At 36.7% G+C, this 23,205-nt stretch overlaps 1 protein-coding gene across 4 annotated transcripts; it reads left to right on the forward strand.

Moving 5' to 3' along the window:
* The first annotated feature begins 424 nt into the window (after nt 1–424).
* LOC112045618 (uncharacterized) lies at nt 425–18,382 on the forward strand. Of its 4 annotated transcripts, none has more exons than XM_024081886.2 (15): nt 425–1,121; nt 1,802–1,949; nt 2,900–3,029; nt 3,428–3,603; nt 4,026–4,200; nt 5,010–5,147; nt 7,115–7,234; nt 8,265–8,384; nt 8,877–8,959; nt 9,541–9,672; nt 10,900–10,978; nt 12,487–12,570; nt 15,699–15,775; nt 16,292–16,373; nt 17,227–18,382. In XM_024081886.2, the coding sequence occupies exons 1-15, from the start codon at nt 835–837 to the stop codon at nt 17,964–17,966; spliced, it is 2,571 nt and encodes an 856-aa protein (XP_023937654.1). In that variant the 5' UTR covers nt 425–834; the 3' UTR covers nt 17,967–18,382. The 4 variants fall into 4 exon arrangements, with proteins under 4 accessions (XP_023937654.1, XP_023937669.1, XP_023937662.1 ...); XM_024081901.2 differs by having other exon boundaries at nt 17,230–18,382; XM_024081894.2 differs by having other exon boundaries at nt 5,013–5,147.
* Nucleotides 18,383–23,205: the final 4,823 nt, after the last annotated feature.

Consider the following 23,205-nt stretch of genomic DNA (forward strand, 5'->3'; position numbering starts at 1 on the left):
CGTCTTTATCTGAAGATTCAGATTTTTTGAAATCATACATGTTGACAATGAATAAATTTACCAATTTTTTTTATTTGATGAAAATTGCCTCAGAGTGGTTGTAGAATAACGTATTATATGTAGTTATAAGTCGCTAGGCCAAGAAAGAAATATTAAAATTATCATCAATTTAAAAATATTAAAGAGTCAAAAAATCCCTGAAAATACCCCTAAAAATTTCAGACCCCTAAAAAAATCCCATTTCACTTATTTGCCCCCTAAATCTGGGGGGAAAACCCCTAAGTTGGGAACCCTGACACTGACAGATGACAATTGACCACAAATAGTATGTTTTCTGTGGATGCGATAGAAAAAGAAATAAAAATTTAGTCCATACCCATAGATAATACATATACATGTACATAATCTGTAGTACTATTTGACAATTGACAGCATGTTGTAATTTGCAGAAAATGGCGGTTGTTGTATTAAAAATATAGGCATTTTTGCCCAATGAAGCTGTTTATTTCTGTATTGTTTGAAAATATCTAATGAAAATTTACTCAAGAACTCGTTAAATTGTTTCTGTATAGATAATAATTATTGGTGTGACATTGGTGTGAATATTATTCTATTTAAAATAATGTACACTTTGTCAGTCTTGAAACCAAAATACCAAACGCGGTTTTACTGATATCTTTATTATCAGATTTCTGTGAACTTACTTTGGGAGCGGATATTAATTACCTGTAAATAGTATCCGTTTTAGTGTTATGAAAGAATATCAATTCGTAAATAAAGTGTATGCAACGCTAGAAAATAAAGAGATGTATTGACTCACAAAAATAGTCAACAATGGGAGAAACTGAAGAATTCAACACTCTAGTATTTGAAAAGAAGCTTTCACAGTTAAAAGACACCCAAGAGAGTATACAATCTCTATCATCTTGGTGTTTAAAGCAGCGGCTACATCATAAGAAGATAGTTTCTAGTTGGTTAAATGTTCTCAAAAGAGTAAAGGTTGAACAGCGTTTAGTCCTATTCTACTTAGCAAATGATGTTATTCAGTATAGTAAGAGAAAGAATTACGAGTTTGTGGAGAGTTGGGGCCATAATTTACAAAAAGCAACTCCACTTGTCAGGTAAGCTAAATCAAATTAGTTAATTGCATGCAGGCATTACTTTGTAATGGTTCCTTCATCATTCATAGCCTACTATGATGATGGCCCACTACATGACCACGCTTCCTTCATCTAAGGAGAGGAGGTATGGAACTCAGGCCTACCACTCAGCTACAATGCAGATTGGTGGGCTTCAGTTTTATATTTTTACTGTAACAACCACATTCAGATGCTAATAATACTGACTGGAACCACGTTGACAATCTCTGAGGCATGGGGTTTGATACTACATACTTGCGAACTCTATAGTGAGAATTCTAGAAAAGCTAAATATTAAATAGTCCAACCATTCCACCCTGGCGTTCAACCCAGGACCTTGTCTGATCTGCAGCCACTTAGGCTGTTATGACGGCCTCAGAGGCACAGTGGTATATTTACAAGATGGTGGTCCTAGGTTTGATGCCCATCAATACATTTGTTATTCATTGTTCATTTAATTGAACAGCACAGTAAGGTTGCACAAAAAGAAGCAATGTTTCTTTCTACACTACTTACACTTCATGTAACTGTTTCTTGGCTGCTATTGTGAAGGTTTGTGAAATTTCACATTTTTGTTTTTCTAAACTATCAACATATTTGTTTTGTGTACAATTATATTGTCATTTTAAAGTGTTATAAATAAACATTTTTCTTAATTTTAGAGATGAGAAAGTCAGGGCTAAGATTCTACGTATTTTCAAGATATGGGAGCAGAGATCTGTTTATGATGATGAGTTTCTGTCAGATCTTACAGGGTTGCTTAGTGCTGGAGCCATTAAAAAGACTGATGATGACCCATTGGATTTTCAGGTAGGCAGTCTATGCATGTATACACATAAATACTAGTAGATGCCCTGTAGTACCTGTGTAGTTCCTGTTCTTGTGAGAATAAAGGGATGAAATTTAGCCTATGACACTCATTAAAAATATGGATTTCCATTGGTAAAAGAACTATCAAAATTGATTCAGTAGATTCAGAGATTACAACTCAAAAACTTTTTCTTTTTTCTAATATATAGATACACTAATTGTTTGTCTGATTACACTATTTTTACAAATATGAAATATATAATAAGTATTGTACTTTTAAGAAGTCCTTGATAATACACTCAGAGGCACAATTATCCGCCCACTTTATTATACTCACGCCATATTAAAGAGCATGGATAATTGTGCCGCTGAGTAAATATTTTGTTAGATTCTTGCAAGTATATTGCTGTCAGACAGCTCTTATAATTATAATGTAGTGTATATTTATAATTGAAACAGCCCTTGTAATTGAATGCCCTTATTGGTTTGACTAAAAAATAGATTAAATTAGTTGACTATACTACAGTCTTTCTTGATGAGTACTGTTTACCAACAAACAAATTAAAAATGAGGGTATACATCACTAGTCATTTCACACCTAATAATAATTATAATTAACTAATTCTTAAATTAATGAATATACATTTGGTTAATTAGCTTGGAACAATTAGACATGGTAAATATATTTCATAAAACATTTTATAAGCAAACCATACAAAATTTAAAATAAATAAGTTGTGAAATGATATGTGTTTTCTACCTGCTTTTCTAATGTCTTTGTTGTTAAACAGTACTCGTCAAGAAAGGCTGTAGTATAAATGCTACCTACCCAATAAATTGAGAATCAGAAGTTCTGCCGGTCTTAGCAAAAATAAGTGTCAAATAGCATTGAGTAACTTTTGGCAGTCGGTAAAAATAGCTTAACATAAATTTCTACTTTTAAATTCCAGCCACAGCAGCTAGTAAACAAAATAAAACAATGTACAGTTTTAGAAGCAGACACACAGTTGAAATTGAAATATGTGTATGATAATCATTTAGATTTGTCAGACGCTGATGCGCTGTGCGCCAGTATGAAAGGTATTTATAATTTGTTAAATATTGTGTGAAGATTTTTTTTTAAAGGTATAAGAAAGTAAATATCATATTGTGTCTCAAAGTGTGAAAAAAAACGTTGTGAGCAAACCTGCATACCTGAGTATTTTCTTAATTCCCTATATGCGTGAAGTCTGGACTATTGGCCTAACCCATCTCATTCTGAGAGGAGCCTCATGCTCATATTTTTGCGATATTGGTATCAAATTTAAAGGCTCATTAAAAGAAGTTCTAAATGGTATATCATTGCCATATTAAAAAAAAATTTACCATTAGAAAATGTTATTTTTTAATTGCTTACAAAAAACGCGAGGCAGGTGACTAGGTGCCAGCACGTTAGGCAGTCGGGTAATTAATTTTTTTAATTATTGACTTGTTAACAGATAGAGGACATAAAGAAGATGTGGAAAAAGAACTAAACGAAGGTATATCATGTGTGGAGAAATATACTCAGGCTTTACAGAGGGAGATAGTAGCGAGGGAAGCATTGCTGGCCTTACTTAGCTCAGCAAACCAGTACTATTCTACACAGAGAGGTGAAGTCAAAGTTGTGGCATATGTGAGTATAATTTATATTTAAACTTTTTTTAAGAGGAATGGCCACCGCCCCACAACGTCGGCCCAGAGAATTCAGGTATATCCCTGTATAAAAGTATATGGAGATGATAATATGATGTATAAATAAGGATCTCATTAAAATCACTCCTCTAAGGCAAAATGTTTGCTGGTGTACCAAAGCAGTGTAGCAACATTTGAAGCTGAATTAGTTTCTTTTTCTATTATTTTTTTCCTGTTACCAACAAGCCTAACAAACAAGAAAACTAACAAAAATATAAATCTTCAAAAAATATTGTACAAGGCAAGCTGTATGGTCAATCTTAGCTTGTCCCTGTTGTGGACAAATTAAAGATGATGTAAAAATGTAAAAATAATAATATGATCCTGATAAAGTTGATTATGGATCCCATATTTTTGTTCAAGGCATACAAAAACTTTGGATCCCGAGTAAGGGCATTGAAAAGGAAACTGGATGAGTTAATACCGACGCTGCCGAGTGCGGCGCCCTCGCCTCCACAGAGAGACGAGGATGTCCCCTCACCGGGCCCTGATGAGGACCTGGATTTACCTACACAAACTGAGTCAACAGAAGATGATGGTATGAAGTGTTGTTTGTTACGTAGGTCTACGATGCTCACCAAGACATATCTCATTAAGGCAAAATGAGATATTGTTAAGTAATTGCGCCGAACCGGAAATATCACTATCTCTTTCATTACCAGAGCACAAAAGAGAGATCTGGTTTGTTTTGTTATTGGTCAACTGTAATTTTGTCTTCACGGGAAGAGTCTGGTGGAGTATTTTAAAAATTTACTGTGATTTATATAGCTAACGACAGGTAGGCCAGGGATGTGCGCTCTTTTCTTCCGCTATTAGTCGACAATATCTCTCTCTCGACTGGGTATAAATGTCAATGACGCGTGCCAAGCGTACAGGAGTTATTTCCACCACCCACAAATATCGGCTACTGAGGCTGTATTTAGGGAATTTATTTATTTGCTATTGAATAACCAACTAAAGGCATATGACTGCAGAATACACAAACATATCCCATATTTGACGGCCTCCGTGGCGCAGAGGGATGCGCGGTGGATTTACAGGAGGTCTTTGATTCGATTCCCGGCTGGGCCGATTGAGGTTTTCTTAATTAGTCCAGGACTGCCTGGAGGGAGGCGTACCGCCAAGCTATTTAGCGTTCCAGTATGATGTCGGTAGAAAGCGAAAGCGGTGTAGATTTTCATCACCTTCTAACAAATTAGCCCGCGTCCATCTTAGATTGCATCATCACTTACCATCAGTTGAGATTGTAATCAAGGACTTACTTGTAGAGAATAAAATAATGTTTTTTTTTTTCAATTTTTATAATTGTTGGCTTTGTTTATGTTTTACCATAATGGTTTGTTTCAGTAGCATACAATATAGACCAGACATTCAACACATCCCTGTCGGACGGCTCACTGTATAACCTCGGCCTGTCGTCTTTCCTCACCTCTGACAATCCTCTCGCAATGTTTAATGATACCCTCGATCTGGACTTGAGTAGTGGTAAGTTTAATTTTATTTAATTTTAGTTTATATTAAATAAAACTAGAGATTTTCTTATTTAAAACTGAAAGCCCTTTCATTAACCGTGATTTTCTTATTAATATTGGCTGAATGTGCAATTTAAAATACTAAATGCAAGATATATTAGTGACAGGTAATTGAAATACTATTTTCAAATTACATTTCAAGGATTAGTAATTGAAATACAAAATACGTATGTATTGTGCTAAGTTCAGAAGGGATTTTGAAATAATATTCACTGTTGATCTTCAATATTATGTATTCATCAATACGAGAGATATATTACACCTCACTGCAATCACTTTGTATTATACATCAATACAAAGAATCAAAGAAAAGAATATCAATACAACAGAATATCAATACATTATACTTCCCTACCTTGGCACTTGTTACTTTTGCGATAGCGAAGGAACAACTTTCGAATATGAGAAAGTGAGAGCTTTAGACCTTGTATCATGACAATGTCTCAATTTATTATTTACAGTTGTTAAGGTCTGTATCCTGACATGATACGTGTCACTGTACCGACGTATCATGACTTAATAGGACAAATATTTAGATTTGCTAACAAATGTAAATCAAACAATTATGTATTTGAATTACAAGTAATTTGACGGCCTCCGTGGCGCAGTGGTATGCGCGGTGGATTTACAAGACGGAGGTCCTGGGTTCGATTGAGGTTTTCTTAATTGGTCCAGGTCTGGCTGGTGGGAGGCTTCGGCCATGGCTAGTTACCACCCTACCGACAAAGACGTACCGCCAAGTGATTTAGCGTTCCGGTACGATGTCGTGTAGAAACCGAAAGGAATGTGGATTTTCATCCTCCTCCTAACAAGTTAGCCCACTTCTATCTTAGACTGCATCATCACTTACCATCAGGAGAGATTGTAATCAAGGGCTAACTTGTAAAGAATAAAAAAAAAACAGTATTTGTTTATTTTGTTTAGGTAAAGGGCAGATCATTTTTAAGTTTGACAATCTCTAGTAACTTAAACTACAGTCAAGCAAATAGATCTTCGTTATGGTGTTTGGGATCATCATTAACTAACAAGAAGTTTCGATATTTAAAGTAGAGAGTATTTTTGATCTTCAAATGCTTGAAATATTTATGATACACTATTATGAAAATTTTCATCTGACTATCAGGGGCTCAAAAGAAATGCAAGCGCCGCAAATACTGTAGTTCTTATTTTGTTCTAATAGTTTCTTTAGTCAGTCAATGCTTAAACTATTATGCCCATACATGTTTCTAAAACAACAAAGTCTTTAAAACCGCAATGACAGGGGCAGACCAGAATCAAATAATACTTAAAATTTAAATTTCAATTTAAGGATGGGAAAAAGCTGATTTTTAAAAGCATTTTATCATGTATATTTTAGTTAGTATGATACTTATTTCATTAGAAGTATGATTAGTTGTGAGTTTTTTATTGTTTATTTATCGTGTTATTTTTTTTAGTTTCTTATTTGAATTTTTGCGCGTTGAAATTCAAGCATATGATTAGTTCATCCAATTTCTACTTGTCTTGTTTTTGAATTATCATGAAATGCAAATTGTATAAAGTATTTATAGTATAGCATTTTCTGATAACTATCTCTTGGGGAATTTGTATTAGTTGCAGATGTTTTTATTTTTCTCAAATTACTGAATAATCAGGTTAAAATGATATTTGTTTTATTGATGCTTTGCCAATGCTATTAAAATGATAAAAAATCCAAGTCTTAAAAAATCTCCGAAAGATCGGAAGTATCTGTATTGCATACGTACTAATAAACATGCTGTATTAAGATTAAAATTAAAAATTTACATTCTTTTTCAAGTTAGCCCCTCACTACAATCTCACCTGGTGCTAAGTGATGATGTAATCCAAGATGGAAGCGGGCTGACTTGTTAGGAGTAAAGCGAGTAGAGTTTGTAAAGCGTTGATTTTATTGATTTACAGCAAATAGAATCGAAGTAATAAACAGCAGGCCGAGTGACAAACAAGATTTTGACATAAGCGATATCTTGAACAGTTTTGAGCCCCTTGACAATAACTCTACGTCTTCTGAAAATAACTCAGGTACAATAGAAGTTATTAGAATTTATTTCCCCTATTGTTTTTGCTTTTCGTATATGAAGTAACGTTCAAAAGTAGTTACAGCATGCTTAGCATGGCATGATATGACATGACAGGGCATGACAAGACATGACATGTTGAGACATCATGTGACGTTGTACAACATGACTATAGATTAATAGCATTTTGTTGTATTGGTTTTTTTATTTGTGTTTGTGGCGACTTGTATCGTACACTGGTAAATATGTGCTTTTTAGGTCAAAACTTTTTCTCCTCCTAAAACTATGATTAAGTAACTATGAGAGTAAAAAAAAACCTTTTTTTATTTTTAGTTAATTGCTTATAATTCTTGCATTTTTTACGAGCGGCCCTCCAATTTTTTCAAAACTACATGTGATTCCGAATCGAATGACATCTCAACCAGTTTTAGGAGAAGGAGAAAAAGTTTTGATCTGAAAGTCACATGTTTACCATTGTAATAGGTATATTTATTGATTGTTAGTAATGTTATTGTAAAAGTGTCTTAATATTTTTAGTTCTTGAAATAGTTATTATATATGGAACAAGTATACTTTAGATGTTTTTTAATTTGGATTTAGTAAGAAGGTGACAGCACAAATTCGTTTTTGTGCAAGTGCAAGCAATATTTTTGATTTCGCCGCTATTATGTCGTCGTGCGCAAGAAAAGAGCGATATCAATTGCACCGCTATATGACGATATTTTTTCTCGTCTCTAGATATGATGCACAGCTTGGCAAAAAAGTGTAGAAACGGAACTAATTTTTTTTCCCTCTTAAAATACTATTTAACTTGTCAGATGTTAGTGTATTTGCTGTTAAAAGTGATTATTCTGTCGGCTTTGAAGGTTATGTTGTTATGTTGTTTCTCGTATTCTTGTTGCCATATTGGCGATAGTGGTGCATCTATTAATTTCTACTTTTTCTTGCCAGGCTATGCCCCTTAAGCCTATTGTACTAGCAAAAAGTGTAACACAGTGGGTTGTCAGTTCGTAATTGAAAATGATTTGTTCTAGCGGTGAGCATATCTCAGAAGTCTCAAGACGCGCTGCCCGGGCTCGACTTGCTGACGCCCGACAGCACGGGGAACCCCCCGCCGCCCACGTCTTTCTACGGCACTATGGAGACTATTGTCAGTGAGTATCAACCTTTGGTTCATTGCATTGTCAAATCATCTAACTATTTATTATAGCCGACGCCCCGCGGCATCACTCGTGTAGTTTCCGTGCCCGTGAAACCTATGCCGATGAAACTCACATCCAGAGATTACCTCTACACATCACGACAAACTTTACCTTTAATATTATTTTGGATTTTGCGACAGGGTTGGATTAAGCAGGTTGTTTGATTGTTTGTATGTTTTAAATAGGCTCTGGAACTACTGAACCGATTTGAAAAATTCTTTCACTGTTAGGAAGCTACCCTAACCCCGAGTGCTATAGGCTATATTTTATCCCAGTATACCTACGGAAACGGGAACCACGCAGGCGAAACCGCGTGGCGTCTGCTAGTAGATATAAGCATTCTTTAATGTTTGGTCTGGATTCAAGCTAATCATAATACTGGATAGGATTTAAATTTTTTTCTCATTTAAACTTGAAGCATACTATTTTTATCACTTTTTTTAGTCCCCGACGAACCGGAAGCGCCTTATCTACCTGAAGCCTTAACGAGTAATCAGTGGTCCACTGCGTCTTGGAGTGTACCACCGGTAAGTTATAATAGACGAAGTATGTTTTGTGTCATGCAGGTGAAGGAATAGACGAAGTATGTTTTGTGTCATGCAGGGGAAGGAATAGACGAAGTATGTTTTGTGTCAAGCAGGGGAAGGAATAGACGAAGTGTGTTTTATATCATGCCGGGGACGTGATAGACGAAGTATGATTTATGTTACAAAGCGCAGGGGGGTTGTCCTATGTTTGGTGACGTCACTTTTTAGATCACTCTGACTGTATAAAAAAAATTAATATCTAGAAGTCACTACATGTTATGGATCATACTCGCAATGGAGTTAAAAGTTACAATACAGGCGGTTGCAGAGATTTTTTTCATTTGGTATAATAATATGTCACCTGCGCGGCGACAAGATCTTATATATTCGCCATTTATATTGCGTTGTTATTAAGATTTCTGCGATAACGACTACCAAAGAGTCGATCAGGCACTTTTTCTTTTAACCACTCCACAAACAATGTACTAGTAGTTCTCAGAACAATGAAAAAGTTGTATGGTTTTCCGGGGTCCACGTAAGGGTCCACTAGGGTCCTAGTTGTTGACGCATTACGTGTGTAGCCCGTCACGCCGAGCCACATCCCTCCGATGGTGAACCCGCGCAGCGTGTTCGCGGAGCCGCCCGCCTCGCCGCCCGCGCCGCTTATCGCACCGCACCCTGTGCCGCCGCCGCTGCTGGAGCCACGCCCGCAGGTGAGCCGCACCCTTAGTTTGATCATTAACAATGAGGATGATGACTAGGTTTGAATATATTGATTTTTATGATACATTCGGGTAAATACGTTTAATGTTAACTAATTTGTACATAAAAAGCAAAGATAGTCTGGATATTTGCAAAATAAATGAGATTAAAAAATTTTTAAATCTATTAAAAATCTTTTATCGTAATTAGATGAAAATTCATACAGTTTCATTGTGTTGGTACGAAAGAGATGGGTTTGGGACAACTCCGACGCCATTGGACGAAATTTTGTCTATATTTCTCTTCACTTTGCTTATTGTTTGAGGAAACTTGCACGAAATTGCGTGGAAAGTGGCAACAAGTACTGTGATAATGCAACTCAGCCTAGATATTAGAGACTCAATAGCTCAAAGGTAGAGAGAACTCATCACCGACGGTGGTAATTCGATCCTCGCCCCGTTGGTCTATTGTCGTACCCACTCCTAATACAGTCTTTCCCGACTAGTTGGAGGGGAACGAGAATATTGGTCATATTTAAATATATTGTGACGTGAAGGGTATCAGCGACCGCAATAGAACCATTATTTTGTGGTAGAGGAAACACCTCGAGCAGGTCCCAGGACTTGGGACCTTGGGTGTAGGTTTAAGGGATCCCTTCCGAGTAGCCAACATTCACCTTCCTTGCCCGACATGTTCTCCATGCCTACACTAAACAATTTCTGATAAACAATATTTACAACATAAAACATTATTGCTCAAAATCACTAACGCGACCGGCAGCGTGGCCGTGTCTACGCTGACTCACAAACAACTGAGCTTAAGTCATCAAATACCCTCTTATACCAACATTGACACTTCCCCTCTACAATAACATAAATAATGAATGTTAATACCACCTGTTATCGAGGAACTTGTAAAAATATGACAAATATTCTTAAAAACTCTTATTCGTTTAATGATTTTAAGAGGGCGCGGGCGATACGCATAATAACAAAAGCGATGTCGTGAGTGTGGTTTGCCTAAACAGCCAAAAACGCGAGGTTGTTGAAAAAAGAAAAAGATCAAGAAAGAGGGTAGATCGATTCTGCCCCTAACAGCTGATTTCACTTCTCATCTCGCAACTTCAGTCCCGTCGTGACCACGATCCATGCAACTGGGTCGAAATATCGACAATAAAAGTCTCGTCGTTTTATCGTGGTATGTACCCGTTTCAATAACATTCTTGTTCGTTTTATCAGGATCCCCCGATAGCGGACGTCGACCATCGCGGTATTCTACCGCCGCCGCCGCCGCCTCCCGTACTGCCGCTGTTGGGACGTAAGTGCTACTTACTTATTGCCTTTACGTTAAGGTGGGTACAGATTGGTGCAATGCAACATGTAATGTAATATTCTGCCTTACATTGCATGTTCCCTGCTGCCTTGGACGTGTGGCGCGCGCGGTACGCGCATTGACTACGAATCAGTTGGCTCAGTCCTGCGCACACTGGGCGCCCCTTTGTGTTCGTACCAAAAACCGACAAATCTCGGATCGAACCGCGCACGAGTTGTAACGCTCAGAGCGTGCGCGACCCAGGCGCAGTTCGTGCGCGCTAGGCGTCCAAATCACGAGCATTCGTGATACATTGCAGCAATGTGGACGTCAAATTCTTGCATTGCATGTTGCATTGCATGTTGCATTTGCACCAATCTGTACCCACCTTTACATTCTTTCCCATAGTTTTGTTAAAGGAATATTGTCTCTTTTCAAAAACAATGATCTTGAAAACCTAAAATATCCCGTTGTTTTGTGGAAGGATGCCTTTGTTGGTGTGTGCCTTTGTAAAAATACAGTGATATTTAAAAACCAAAAAAATATTTCAGAATGTGCCGGTGCTATAAATTTTACTTTCATAATTTCATTTAATGCTGGCTATCGTTTATCATTACTATTAGTGGCGTGCACTACAGGTACAAATTGTACAAAATGGGAAATTCTTCCTCCAATACTGGTAATTTAGTATAATGAACTAAAGTGTGTTGCCATAAGTAGTTAACTAATGTGTCAAGTTAGATAAGTATTGAAGGTTTAGATGTTATATGCAGTAACGTGTACTTCATTGATGTAAAAATGCACTGCCTTCTCTAGGGACTCAATACAAACCTATTTATTGTTCTAATGGTGAGAACCCATTATGTACTTTAAAACAAGAATTTGGAAAATTACTTTGTTAAATATACAGGATGCTCGGGAGTATTTCCCACAACTCTGGGGTTGTGTTCTTTAAGGAAAATTAATTAATAATACCTAAAGAAAATGTATAAGTTCAAGGTAAAAAATATTTCTTTTGTAAATAGATCTTAAATTGTGTCCGTTATACGCATCCTTATAATTATGACGTAGCCAAGTTTTACGTATTATAAAATGCAAGGATAGATAAAGGCGTGTGTTACACGGACAGTCGGAAATATTTGATTTACTTTGTATGAAAACATGAAAAGTTTTTATTTTTTAGTTAAAAAAATATTAGATATGTGGTTCGGCTCCTTTAGTTGGACTTATCAACACCTTGGAGTCATGGGAAATATTCCCGAGTAACCTGTATATAGATGTCAAGATTAGGATAAAGCAACCTTTAGCAACCTTACCCTATGTAAGGTTGCCAAAGGCGTAAGTGATATTACAGTGTTATTTCCTTATGGGTTACGACTTAAGAAACACTAGCATACTTTATTGAAAATATTATATTCTGTGCATGCAACCTGTGAAACCTGAAAACAAACTCTTTTTTTGGGAAGTTGTGTAAAACAGGCTTTTGGATTGGACAAAATATACTTTGTGTTTAGATATAGAAGACGTGGATCACAGAATGTTGCCAACGCTGCCGCCGCCTCCGCCCGCGCCGTCTCTTCGACATACACAGCACCAAGGTGAGAGCAGTTTTTGCCCAACTTCGGGCAAATTTGCCCGAAGTTGGGCAAATGTTCGGAGCCAATGTTTTCACATGTAGGGCTTGTTCACTAAGCCAATATTGTGCAAAAGTTAGGTTAATCTTCTGAGTCGATGCTTATTTACTAAGCTAACGTTATGCAAACGTTGGACTTATGTTCCGTGGCAAATTTAGCCGACTTACCCTAAAGTATCCCTTTTAGAATCGATAAATCCGTTCATCTTTAAAATTATCAAATCACAATAATTAAATTTTCACTACTCTTGCTCAAAAACACTGTCATATTACCACTCCACAGCGGGACTAAACAAGCATTTCAGCCTCTAGGGGGTTTTATTCGAAAATAGAATCATTATAGGTAAGGCCCTGATTGTTTTGAAAATAAATAAAAAACTTTAAATTGGAATGAAATGCAGCGTACTTGTCTGTGGAATGCGTTCATTTTTTTATTTAATTTTTATTGAGTTGCGAATAGAGCGAGATTTGAAGACATGGAACGTCCTGTACGGTGTAATACCTTTGTCTTTTTATTAAGTGAAAGAAAAATAAAATTAAAAAGCGAGAATTTAAAAAACTAATAATAAAAAATAATACACACTTCATTTTTTTAGGAAATTCATTGTAAATTTGTGACCGTAACTTACATATTTTTCAACATTAATTGTTATTGTTGTCTTCATCTAGTGAGAATGGTGATCCTAATTTGGAGATGAATAAAATTTTTAATCTGTTACCATCAAAGTAGAGACGCATTTACTTAAATACCTACCTAGGTAAAGTGGAGAAAATAATAACGAAGGGATTCACTTACGAAAGGAGTTTTTTAAACTATTATCTCCCACGTTTACCTCACATACTCATTATTCATCTTCACAGTAGTCGGAAATTATGTTACCAGGTAAAAGCATCTCTCTTAATATCCAAAATTGTAGAGTTTGTACATTTAATTTTCAATTAAAATAAATCATTGAATATTGTACTAATCTATTTTATTTTCTCGCAATCGTAGTGAAAATCAGAGTGTAACACGTGGGGCTAAACCCTTATGAACACGGTTTCTATTTAGCTAAAAATACCTCGTATATAATGGGTCTTTTTAGCCCCTTGTATAACAGTCTACTATTTTTTTTTTACATTATATAGGCTAGCGCTTGGCAGCAATCATGCTTGACAGTAAGCGACGATGCAGCCTAAGGTGCAACGCGCTTGCCTAGAAAATGCCTATTCACTCTTGACTTGAATATACCCATGTTGTAGGTGGTAGGGAAAACGGAAGCTGGAAGGGCATTCCATAATTTCGCAGTGGGGATCAGGAACGAAGAACCGAAACGCTTCGTACGCGTCCAGGGGACATCAACTATGTATGGATGCAGATCTCTGCGATGCCTGGCAGTTCTATGGTAAAAAGGTGAAGAGGGAACTAGATCGAAAAGTTCCTGAGCGCACTCTCCGAAATAAATCCTGTAGAACACCGACAGACAGGCAACTTTTCGGCGATGCTCCAATTATTGCAATTTCGCATTTGTTAGCGCCTCGTTACCGATGAGCCTTCTAGCTCGGCGATCCACCGAGTCCAGAGCAGCAAGCTGGTATTTGGCTGATCCATCCCATAAATGGGAGCAGTACTCCATGCACGAACGAACCTGAGCTTGGTAAAGAGTAAGAAGCTGTTCCCTCGTGAAGTAGCGCTTCACCTCATATAGGATACCGAGCTTCTTACCAGCTGTTTCTGCTTTGGACTCAATGCATTCTCCTTGGACGATATTGTAATACCTAGAAGCTCAATACTGTTGGTGATCGGAACAGGTGTATTCCGGAAAGTAGGAGTAAACTGAAATGGACTCCTTTTCGCAGTGAATAAACACGCCTGTGTGAATTCAATAGTTTTCAAAATAAATAGTTGAAACATTTACTGAAAAGAAAAAAAATAACAATAAACTCTGTGTTTATACATGTGCTGTGCTTGCTATATGTTGTAAAAAAACCACGGTTTTTGCGAACGCCTGAGTTCCTTTTTTTATTTAAAAGCTAGGATTGTAATACTGATTTTGTTTGTATTTTGAAAGACATCAGACAGGCAGACGGACCCCTTGACGGTAAGTGGTGACTGGCGTCAAATTAATTTATGAAATATATCGTTTAGTAGCTTTTGCTCGCGACTTTTACTCGAGTCACGCTATACACCATATCTGCCATCTGCAAATTGCGTAAACTACATCAAAACCGACTTCAGACTTTAGTTTTTAGATAAAAATTTTACAAACCATATTAAATGATTACCAGCCCCAACTTTGACTCTGACTATGACTTTGACTTTATATACTTAAACACAGTCATTGGTTTCAAAGATAATGCAAGCAGAAGTTCTCAGAATTGATGACATTCAGAAAATAGTTAAAAAATTCAAGATATCTTGATCTTATTATTCTTGTACGTACTATTATATTTATTTAACCTTAGGTATAGCTTTTATGTAAACTATAATATTTTGTGTTACATTTTTTTAAATTTTATTTTAGCATACTTAACGCTTTACGCTTTTTATATTTTGCGTAATTTGTATTTTTTGATATTTTTTAAATATCATTAAAATAAATATTTATCTTGATGTTGTTGTTTTAGAAATAGTAATATTTTGTCAATTGTACTGGACAGTATTGTGCACGCTGTTATTATTTATCTTTGGAATCTTTTATTGTTTTTAAATAAAAGGCTCTATATTTTTGCATTTGATTTATGACCCTAGATGATGTCTAGTTTGGATAGCACCGTTCTAGATATAGGGATGTAAAGTTGCATTTTTAAACGTTTAATGATTTGAAACGATTCTTGAATTGTACACGGAGTTCCTGATCTCAGTAACTTTTAATAATAAATTACTCTCTGCCACAGATGACCACAGGAACCTGGTACCTTTAACAATATCTTTTGTCCATTTGTTTATATGACCCTAGATGATGTCTAGTTTGAACATCCCCGTTTTAAATATAGGGATGTAAAATGAGTTTTTTTAACGTTTTATGATTTAAAACGATTCTTGAACTGACTGACTGTTCACTGACTTCCTGATCTCAGTAAGTTTTAATAATAAATGACTCTCTTCCACAGATGTTGACCACAGGAACCTGATACCTTTAACGCATCAGCTGCCTTTGCCGCCTCGCCCACACAACTCCGTGGATCAAGTGAGTTCACTAGTCTTTGAGAAAGGAATACGCAAAATCTTTTGATCATTTGAATACTGACATCATCATCATCAATGGACGTCCACTTCTGGACAAAGGCCTCTTGTAAGTACTTCCAAATACCACGGCTTTAAGCCCCTTGTATCCAGCAGTTCCCTACAACCGCTTGATCTCATCAGTCATCATCATTAACAACCGATATTCGACTCACTATTGCGCATTTGTCTCCTCTCAGTATGAGAGGTTAGGTTAGGTTAGGTTTAGGCGTAACCTCCCATTCTGCCTTAGCCTTGCTCTGGCTCAATGCGTATTGGCAGACATAATATGAAACACTTAGCATTTTTTTCAACACTTCAGAACTGAAAAGGATGTTGAATATTGATTAATTATATTTAAACCTTAAGAACAGAAAAATAAACCTTAAGGAACAGTCAAAACCATTTGACCCGTTGATTGACAGTTGCGTAGTGCATGACAGTTATTCTCATTTTTTTTATGGTATGATTTGTGTTGCAGGATTACCGAGTGCCGCCGATGGTGCCGCCGCCGGACATCGTAGAGAGCGTCGACATGGACCTGTCGGAGGATGAGGACCAACGTAAGTCCTTATTATTATTTTTTTTTGAAAATATGTCCAATATTTCCATTTCCCCTCTAACTTGTCGGGATCTAGAAAGACTGCGTTAGGAGTGGGTACGACAATAGACCAACGGGGCGAGGATCGAACCACCACCCCTCCGTGATGAGTCCGACCGCTCTAACCGTTGAGCTATTGAGGCTATTCTAGACAGACTATCCATTCACCATAGACCAAGCAGGCACGACATTTCCTACTCTACTTGTGGTCTTCCGTGTCAACTTGAGACGTAATTACTACCGGCAACTCCGATCTCCTACAATCCGAGTCTCAGGAAAGAGACTCTTAGACAGTCGTTGCGTTCATCTCTTCTACTTCTGCTTTCGCTCCCCATCAGGCAATGCTTCTGCCTTCGGTCCCCATGGTCAGGCGATGTTTCTGGAATGTAAATGAAAAGCAAGGTGTTGGAAAGCGCCCGCACCGGAAACCGCCGTGTTGGTCGACCCCCCCACTAGGTGGACCGAGGACATCAAGCGGGTTGCAGGGAGCCGCTGGATGCTGGCGGCTCGAGACCGTTTTGTTTGGAAGTCCATGCAAGAGGCCTATATCCAGTTGTGAACGTCCATCGGCTGTTAATGATGATGATGATGATTTTTCTAAAGCCAAAACGGTTGATTATAGCCCTAAAACCGGTATTGATACCGGTTTTAGGGCTATAATCAACTGTTTGGTTTTCATATTCAACTTCGCCTTAAAAATCTCAATGAATTTTATTATTTAAATAAATTTTAACTATGTGTTAAACAATATTTGTCCTTTTCAATGTCGTGTAACAACCGGGTTCCTAGTTTTCATACGTGTTTTATTTTTCCAGAAGGTATGTATGGGCAGAATCAAATCGAGCACCACCGGCACAGCTTCAACAACAACAAGGTGTTGGTGGGCGGCGACGACGACAAGGAACACCACAAGGAGAAGAAGAACTCCAACTTGATACAGATAAACAGCATCGAGATCATAAAGGAGGGCTCGCACAGCGCGCCGGTGCTGCCGTTGACCAACCCCTTCGACAACATGCCCGACGGGCTCAAGTTCAACATGCCCCCGAATTTCCAAAACCAACCCCCGAAGCTGGAGCCCCCAAAACTGAATCAACAAAAGCCTGAATTGCAAAAGCAACAACCGAATTTCCAACACAAACCGGAGTTTAAAAATCAGCCGCCAGTTTTCCAAATGCAGCCGAAGTTTCCAAACAAGCCCGACTTCCAGAATCCGCCGAAGTTCCCAAAGCCGCCGGAGTTCCACGAAGACCTCGTGTTCGAGGAGAGAGAGAACTCTGATGATAGTGCTTATGAAGACGATTTGAGGAGTCGGAGCTTGGACAACGTTCCCTTGAACAGGAGCAACTCGTCGCCGGGCTTCGAAGACTTCGCTTTGGACAGTGAATGGAATCACAGTCCTAGGCCGTTTATGAACCAACGGTTCCCCAGGAATTGGGGACCTCGGACTCACCCTAGACCGCCGGGTTTCAACCCGATGTTTTGGCCCCGAAACGGAATGCGGCCTTCGAACATGGGCCCGAGATGGGGACCTAGACCGCAAAGATTCTGGTGAATCTAGTGAAGTGTTTGTGCAAAAGAGTTCTTATTTATAGTTGCTGAAGTCTCTATTTTGACTGTAACTAATAATTATATTATAAAGTATAGCGTAGCTGTATAATATGCTCATTCTAATTTTGCGGAGTTTTTAGCTTGTTTTGAATATATTAGGAAGGAAATTTAGCTTGTTTTTAACGTTTTGTGCACTGTATTAAACCTTTTATGTCTGCCCAGTTTGATTTTTATTTGTATGTTAAACTTCTGGTTCATAGTTTAATAGATAAGTACTCGTAACTACCATTGTGTTATGGTTTATTAATGTTTAATTATGCTACAAGACTACATTAACCAGGTTTTCTTTTAAATCTAGTTATTTTAAATAGTTATTACATGCAGTAGAATATATTGCTGAATATTAAAGTTTTAAACTATTTTCTTATTTTATTCACTTTCCAGTTAATTAATGTATGTGGCCAAGTAGATCTGGTTATGTTTCCTTTAAAATTATTTTAATTTAATTATAGTAAAATTCTTGATGTGTTAATCATAAAATAAAAATATTTATTTTAAATTTCCTGCCTCAGTAATAAAGTTAAAATTGGATTTACCTGCCGACCTTTCCAAGGGCTATGTTAAGATTGAAGTCAATTATTTAAAAAAAATAGTTCATTGAATGAATGTTTTAAGTCTTATCTAAATACAAAAAACGTCAATGGCCTGAGAAAAATAAATGTTTACACTTGGACTAAGATTTTTGAGATGGCTAGATCTTCGTTACAGTACAAAAATTAAAAAGATTGTTAGCTCATGCTAAATAGGAATCCCTCAAAGATCCCTACTTAGGGTCCAAGCAAGCCAAGGGCAAAAGCGGTGTAAAACGTAATTTTTGTTGACCCATGCTCCCATGGGTTGACAATTTCAGCTTTTGTAAGACGAAGGTCTGGCTACCGTAGGCTTTCGTTCTAAGATATCAGAGGTATGGTGGGGATACATTTACTTATTTCTCGACGACGTTGTAAAGGTATGCGACGCATATGGATAACCTCCTACCATGGGGGCATGGGGCCTTTCATGCCCCTCCAACCTCACGGTCGTTTGGACCGAATGGTGATGATGACTAGGTTTGACTATAAAAATTACGTGTGTGTGTATTGCGAGTCAATTATATAGTTGTGTGTAGTGTATGGACACAGAATATACTTAATGGTGTTAAATGTTTTCGATGTGTGAGTTTACCTCGTCCCCCTAAAAAACTACAGACTTTTTTGTTGGTGAATTTGGGTGAAAACACTTTCACTGGCGACTTAAACCAAGTGTCTCGTTATAATTGGATCAAACGCAAATGGGTGATACACCTAATTATCTAAAACCAATTTGATTACTTTGAACACACCGTAGGGTGAACAAGTTATATTTTTTTCGGATTTTTCAAATGCTGTACTTAGTAAAGATTTTAAACGATTAATATTTTAGCAATCTAAACAATAATTCGCACATGCTGTCTGCTGCAATAATGCTGTTAGACAGTCGACGCATACCTTTACAAGCGTACGATTTGATGTGATTATACAGGACTAATATCTAGTCCTAGACAGCAAATTTATTAGAGCCACTCCGCACCCAACTCGAAATGCTCATGATAAATTCAAAATTCATTTATTTCAATTAGGCTTAGTTTACAAGCACTTTTGAAAAGTCAGGATTATGTCATAATTTAATTTCATTTAATATAATGGTGGTAATAATAGTCGAAAACTTAAAATTAAATTTACGACGACAGCTTCAGAGGTAGGCTATCCCCGTCGCGGATTTACTAGCAGGCTGAGGTAGGTTTTTTTGTTTTAAAGTAATAAATTAAACCATCATTATTTAAGAACATATGTAGAGAATAACAGAAAACGAATAACAATTGATGAAAATTATTAACATCTAATCAAGACGATAGCCACATTACCTACAGCCATTTGCTTCCTTATGAAGTATATATGTCCTTATGAAGTTCGTGCGGTCTCTCTTTGCTGTTAGCTCTTTCAGTCCAAGGTCATTTCTAATTTGACAGTTGAAAGGTCCGACAAAATCCGATTCGGATTCGCGACACGACCAACGGGCGATAATGGCTGTAAGGTTGATAGAGCACAAATCTTAAAGTTGCAAATTTTATTGAGAAAATAAAACGAAAGTAATATGATTGCGAAATAAGTTATTGGTTTAGAGGAGTAGGAGTAGGAGCCGCAACAATTAAACAGCCTACCGGCGGCAAACTTGAAAATCCGCCACTGGGCTATCCGGTGATGCTCTGGATCAAGGTTTCTCAAAGTGGGCTACGCGAACCCTTAGTTCGCCATTCGACGGCAGGGGGTTTGCGACAATATTTGCGTAACTGTAACCAAGTCAAGAATGAAGGTTAAAATTGTCCAAAATTACTCCTACATCACAACTAATATTACAAAGACATTTCTTTTAGTATTTTATGTGCTGGGGGGGGGGGGGAGGGGTCCATTAGTTAGTCCCTTACTAATAGTTCGCTGTCACTTGGAAATTTTAACAGGGGTTCGTGGAGCCGAAAGTTTGAGAAACTCTGCTCTGGAATACCTGGATGTATATAGGTACTTATTTAATCATATTGATAGATATCTATCTATACAAAGAATACCTACTAACTGCCTGAACCTAAAAGATGAATACCTGGGAATACCTGGGAATTTTATACAACGCTTACATTTTATTTTAATATTCCAAACTGATTGTAATACGAGTACATTGTAAGAATCACAGCAAATTCTTGCAATAGTTTTGTGATAAAATCGTAGTAAGTAGTATAGACTCCGGCAAGTAAGTTGAAGCAGAATGCCGGCCATCTGCACAGTTACAGTTGTACATTTATAAACCAAAGTGGTAATCTCGTGCTCCGTGGTTGCCCAGTATACTAGCAATGTCAAATTCTTGAAATATTTCGTACGCGATTGTAATTTTATAACACATTTGCTCGTAAAGCATCGCTTATTTCACCAATTTCAATATCGTAATGTATCTCATTACGCACATGTGCCGTAATGTAATATAAAACCTTTATCATCAGTCTAAAAACGAACGGTACTTTTTTAAATCTTGGCAAAGAGTTTTCATGACAGAAAAGTGCTCAACGTTTTATGAATAAAATTAACTTTGTGAGATAAAATATAATAAAAAACATTAAATTCTTTAATTTTACCTAATTATTGAGACAATAAATGTTCAACCATTTATCTGTATCAGAAACACCAAAATATTATACTTTATTAGTAATACTGGCTATTTTTGGTGTATTTGTCTAAAAAAACAAACGCTGATGTGCGCACTTCGTTATCTGTGCAAAAATGACAAGTGTATCAAAATGTCATCATATGGAAAACAGGCAAAGATGCAAATCCATTTTCAGAAAGTGTGTTAAAGTATGTTTCCTCGCAAATGTGTTATAAAAAGTCGTAGGACATACGTGCGTAGGACTATAACGTTTTGCTATGGTTACTCGGTTATGTCGCTTACATCCAAAAATGTGTTTCTGGGCACAGTTTGACTTACATGCGTACTATAATATCTACTACTAATATGTACCTACGTATCTAATTTATAATTATTATAAATATCACTAAGGTTTTGTTTATGAGGTGATCCGGGACCTAAATCTGCTAGACAACAATGAGAATTGCTGAAGAAAAATAACTACTTGTTTAGATTTTCTTTTCCCTAATTTTAATTAGTTCATACCCTGTAAATAAAACAAAGATAATATTTAAATCAGTCGCGACTGTTGTTCAGTTTTACCGAGATTTCAAGGAAAAACGAACCATCTTAAAATTACCTACCTACAGGTAGGTCTATTTTTGGTAATTTTGTTCTCCATGTGTTTTTTAAATATCGCCTTCAATTAGTCGAAAAATACCGTATTAGGAGTGTGTACGACAAGAGTCCAGCGAGCAGGGATCGAACCACGACCTCAGTGATGATTCCGGGCCTTTTGCCGTTAAGCTATTGAGGCATATATTACACCTGACATCGCTTCAATGACAAGTTACTCCTTTATAGCGTTACTCTCACTTGATGTTAACTGACGACGTAATATTAGACTTTAGCGGGTTAAAATATAGATATAAGATACAAGTTTATTCTACACTAGCGGACGTCCGCCTAAAAATCGATCTAAAATTTCAACCCCTATTTCACCCCCTTCTGATTTTACTTTCGCAACAAATAGTATCCTATTAGTATACCTACAACCTTCTTCGTATTATGGTCTCAAATCGTGCCAAGTTTAATTTGAATACATTCAGTAGTTTCTGCGTGATTGTTTTCTTTCAGTTTTTTATTGACCGAACCACGGAATTAATTTAGAGTTTTGAAAGTTGTTTATTCTTTAAAACTGCTTATTATTTTTGTTTGGTACAGATCATCGATCTCCTATTAAATAGTGGATGCACAATCAGCGACCAAAAAACGTTCGCAATCAATGAGTGCCAAACACAACTTCGTGGCACTCAATTCAAAGTAGTCGCATTTGCAAATTCAACTTAAAATCCTTAAGGTTGAATTTGCTCTGAATTTGGGATTTTATTGAATATTGGACTATATTTAAAAGACTAGGTATAATTTTCTTTACCAATAATTCTAAAACTGTCAAAGTAAAATTGGCCAGTTTTTAAGTGAAATTTTCTATATGATTGTGCGTCCTTTTATTATAAGAGGTCAATGGTACAGATATATAAAAATTTCTTTCGAAAAAGTTCTATTTATGATGTGTGATTTTTCGAGAAAATTGAATTTATATTTAACCATAACAGACTAAACTTTTTAAACCGTTAGCTTTACCGTTCTATGTTTTGTGGACTAGGCGATAAACAAAAAACACGGCAGACAGAAAAAAAAAACTAAATTTTTGTCTTCAGTATCGATTATGTAATGCCCTCCGACAAAAAATTTCAAAATACATATGTTCAATGTACAGAATTAGATATGTTACAGTTTTATTATAATTTATTAGTAGGTATAGATGATGATTATAATAAACTTGTAGGTACGTCCTTTGGTTTTAACGCAACATACCGGAAATCTAAATCGCTTGACTATCTTTGGTGGTAGCTAGCCACGACCGACCCCCTACTACCAGACCATACCTGAAACACTTTAGAAAATATAAAACCATAAATTGACCAGATCTGTGAATCGCATCCAGGGTTTCTGTTGAAATTACTAAATACGCCGGAGAGGTCGTCGAATAT

This window comes from Bicyclus anynana, chromosome 2 (assembly GCF_947172395.1).
Source record: "Bicyclus anynana chromosome 2, ilBicAnyn1.1, whole genome shotgun sequence".
NCBI classification, from domain to species: domain Eukaryota; kingdom Metazoa; phylum Arthropoda; class Insecta; order Lepidoptera; family Nymphalidae; genus Bicyclus; species Bicyclus anynana.

Bases quoted from the DNA above. Each gene is read 5' to 3' on its own strand.
- LOC112045618 (XM_024081886.2), top strand. From the start codon at position 835: ATGGGAGAAACTGAAGAATTCAACACTCTAGTATTTGAAAAGAAGCTT. The intron at 1,122-1,801 runs GTAAGCTAAATC...TCTTAATTTTAG, and splicing joins AAAGCAACTCCACTTGTCAG to AGATGAGAAAGTCAGGGCTA. The intron at 5,148-7,114 runs GTAAGTTTAATT...ATTGATTTACAG, and splicing joins CGATCTGGACTTGAGTAGTG to CAAATAGAATCGAAGTAATA.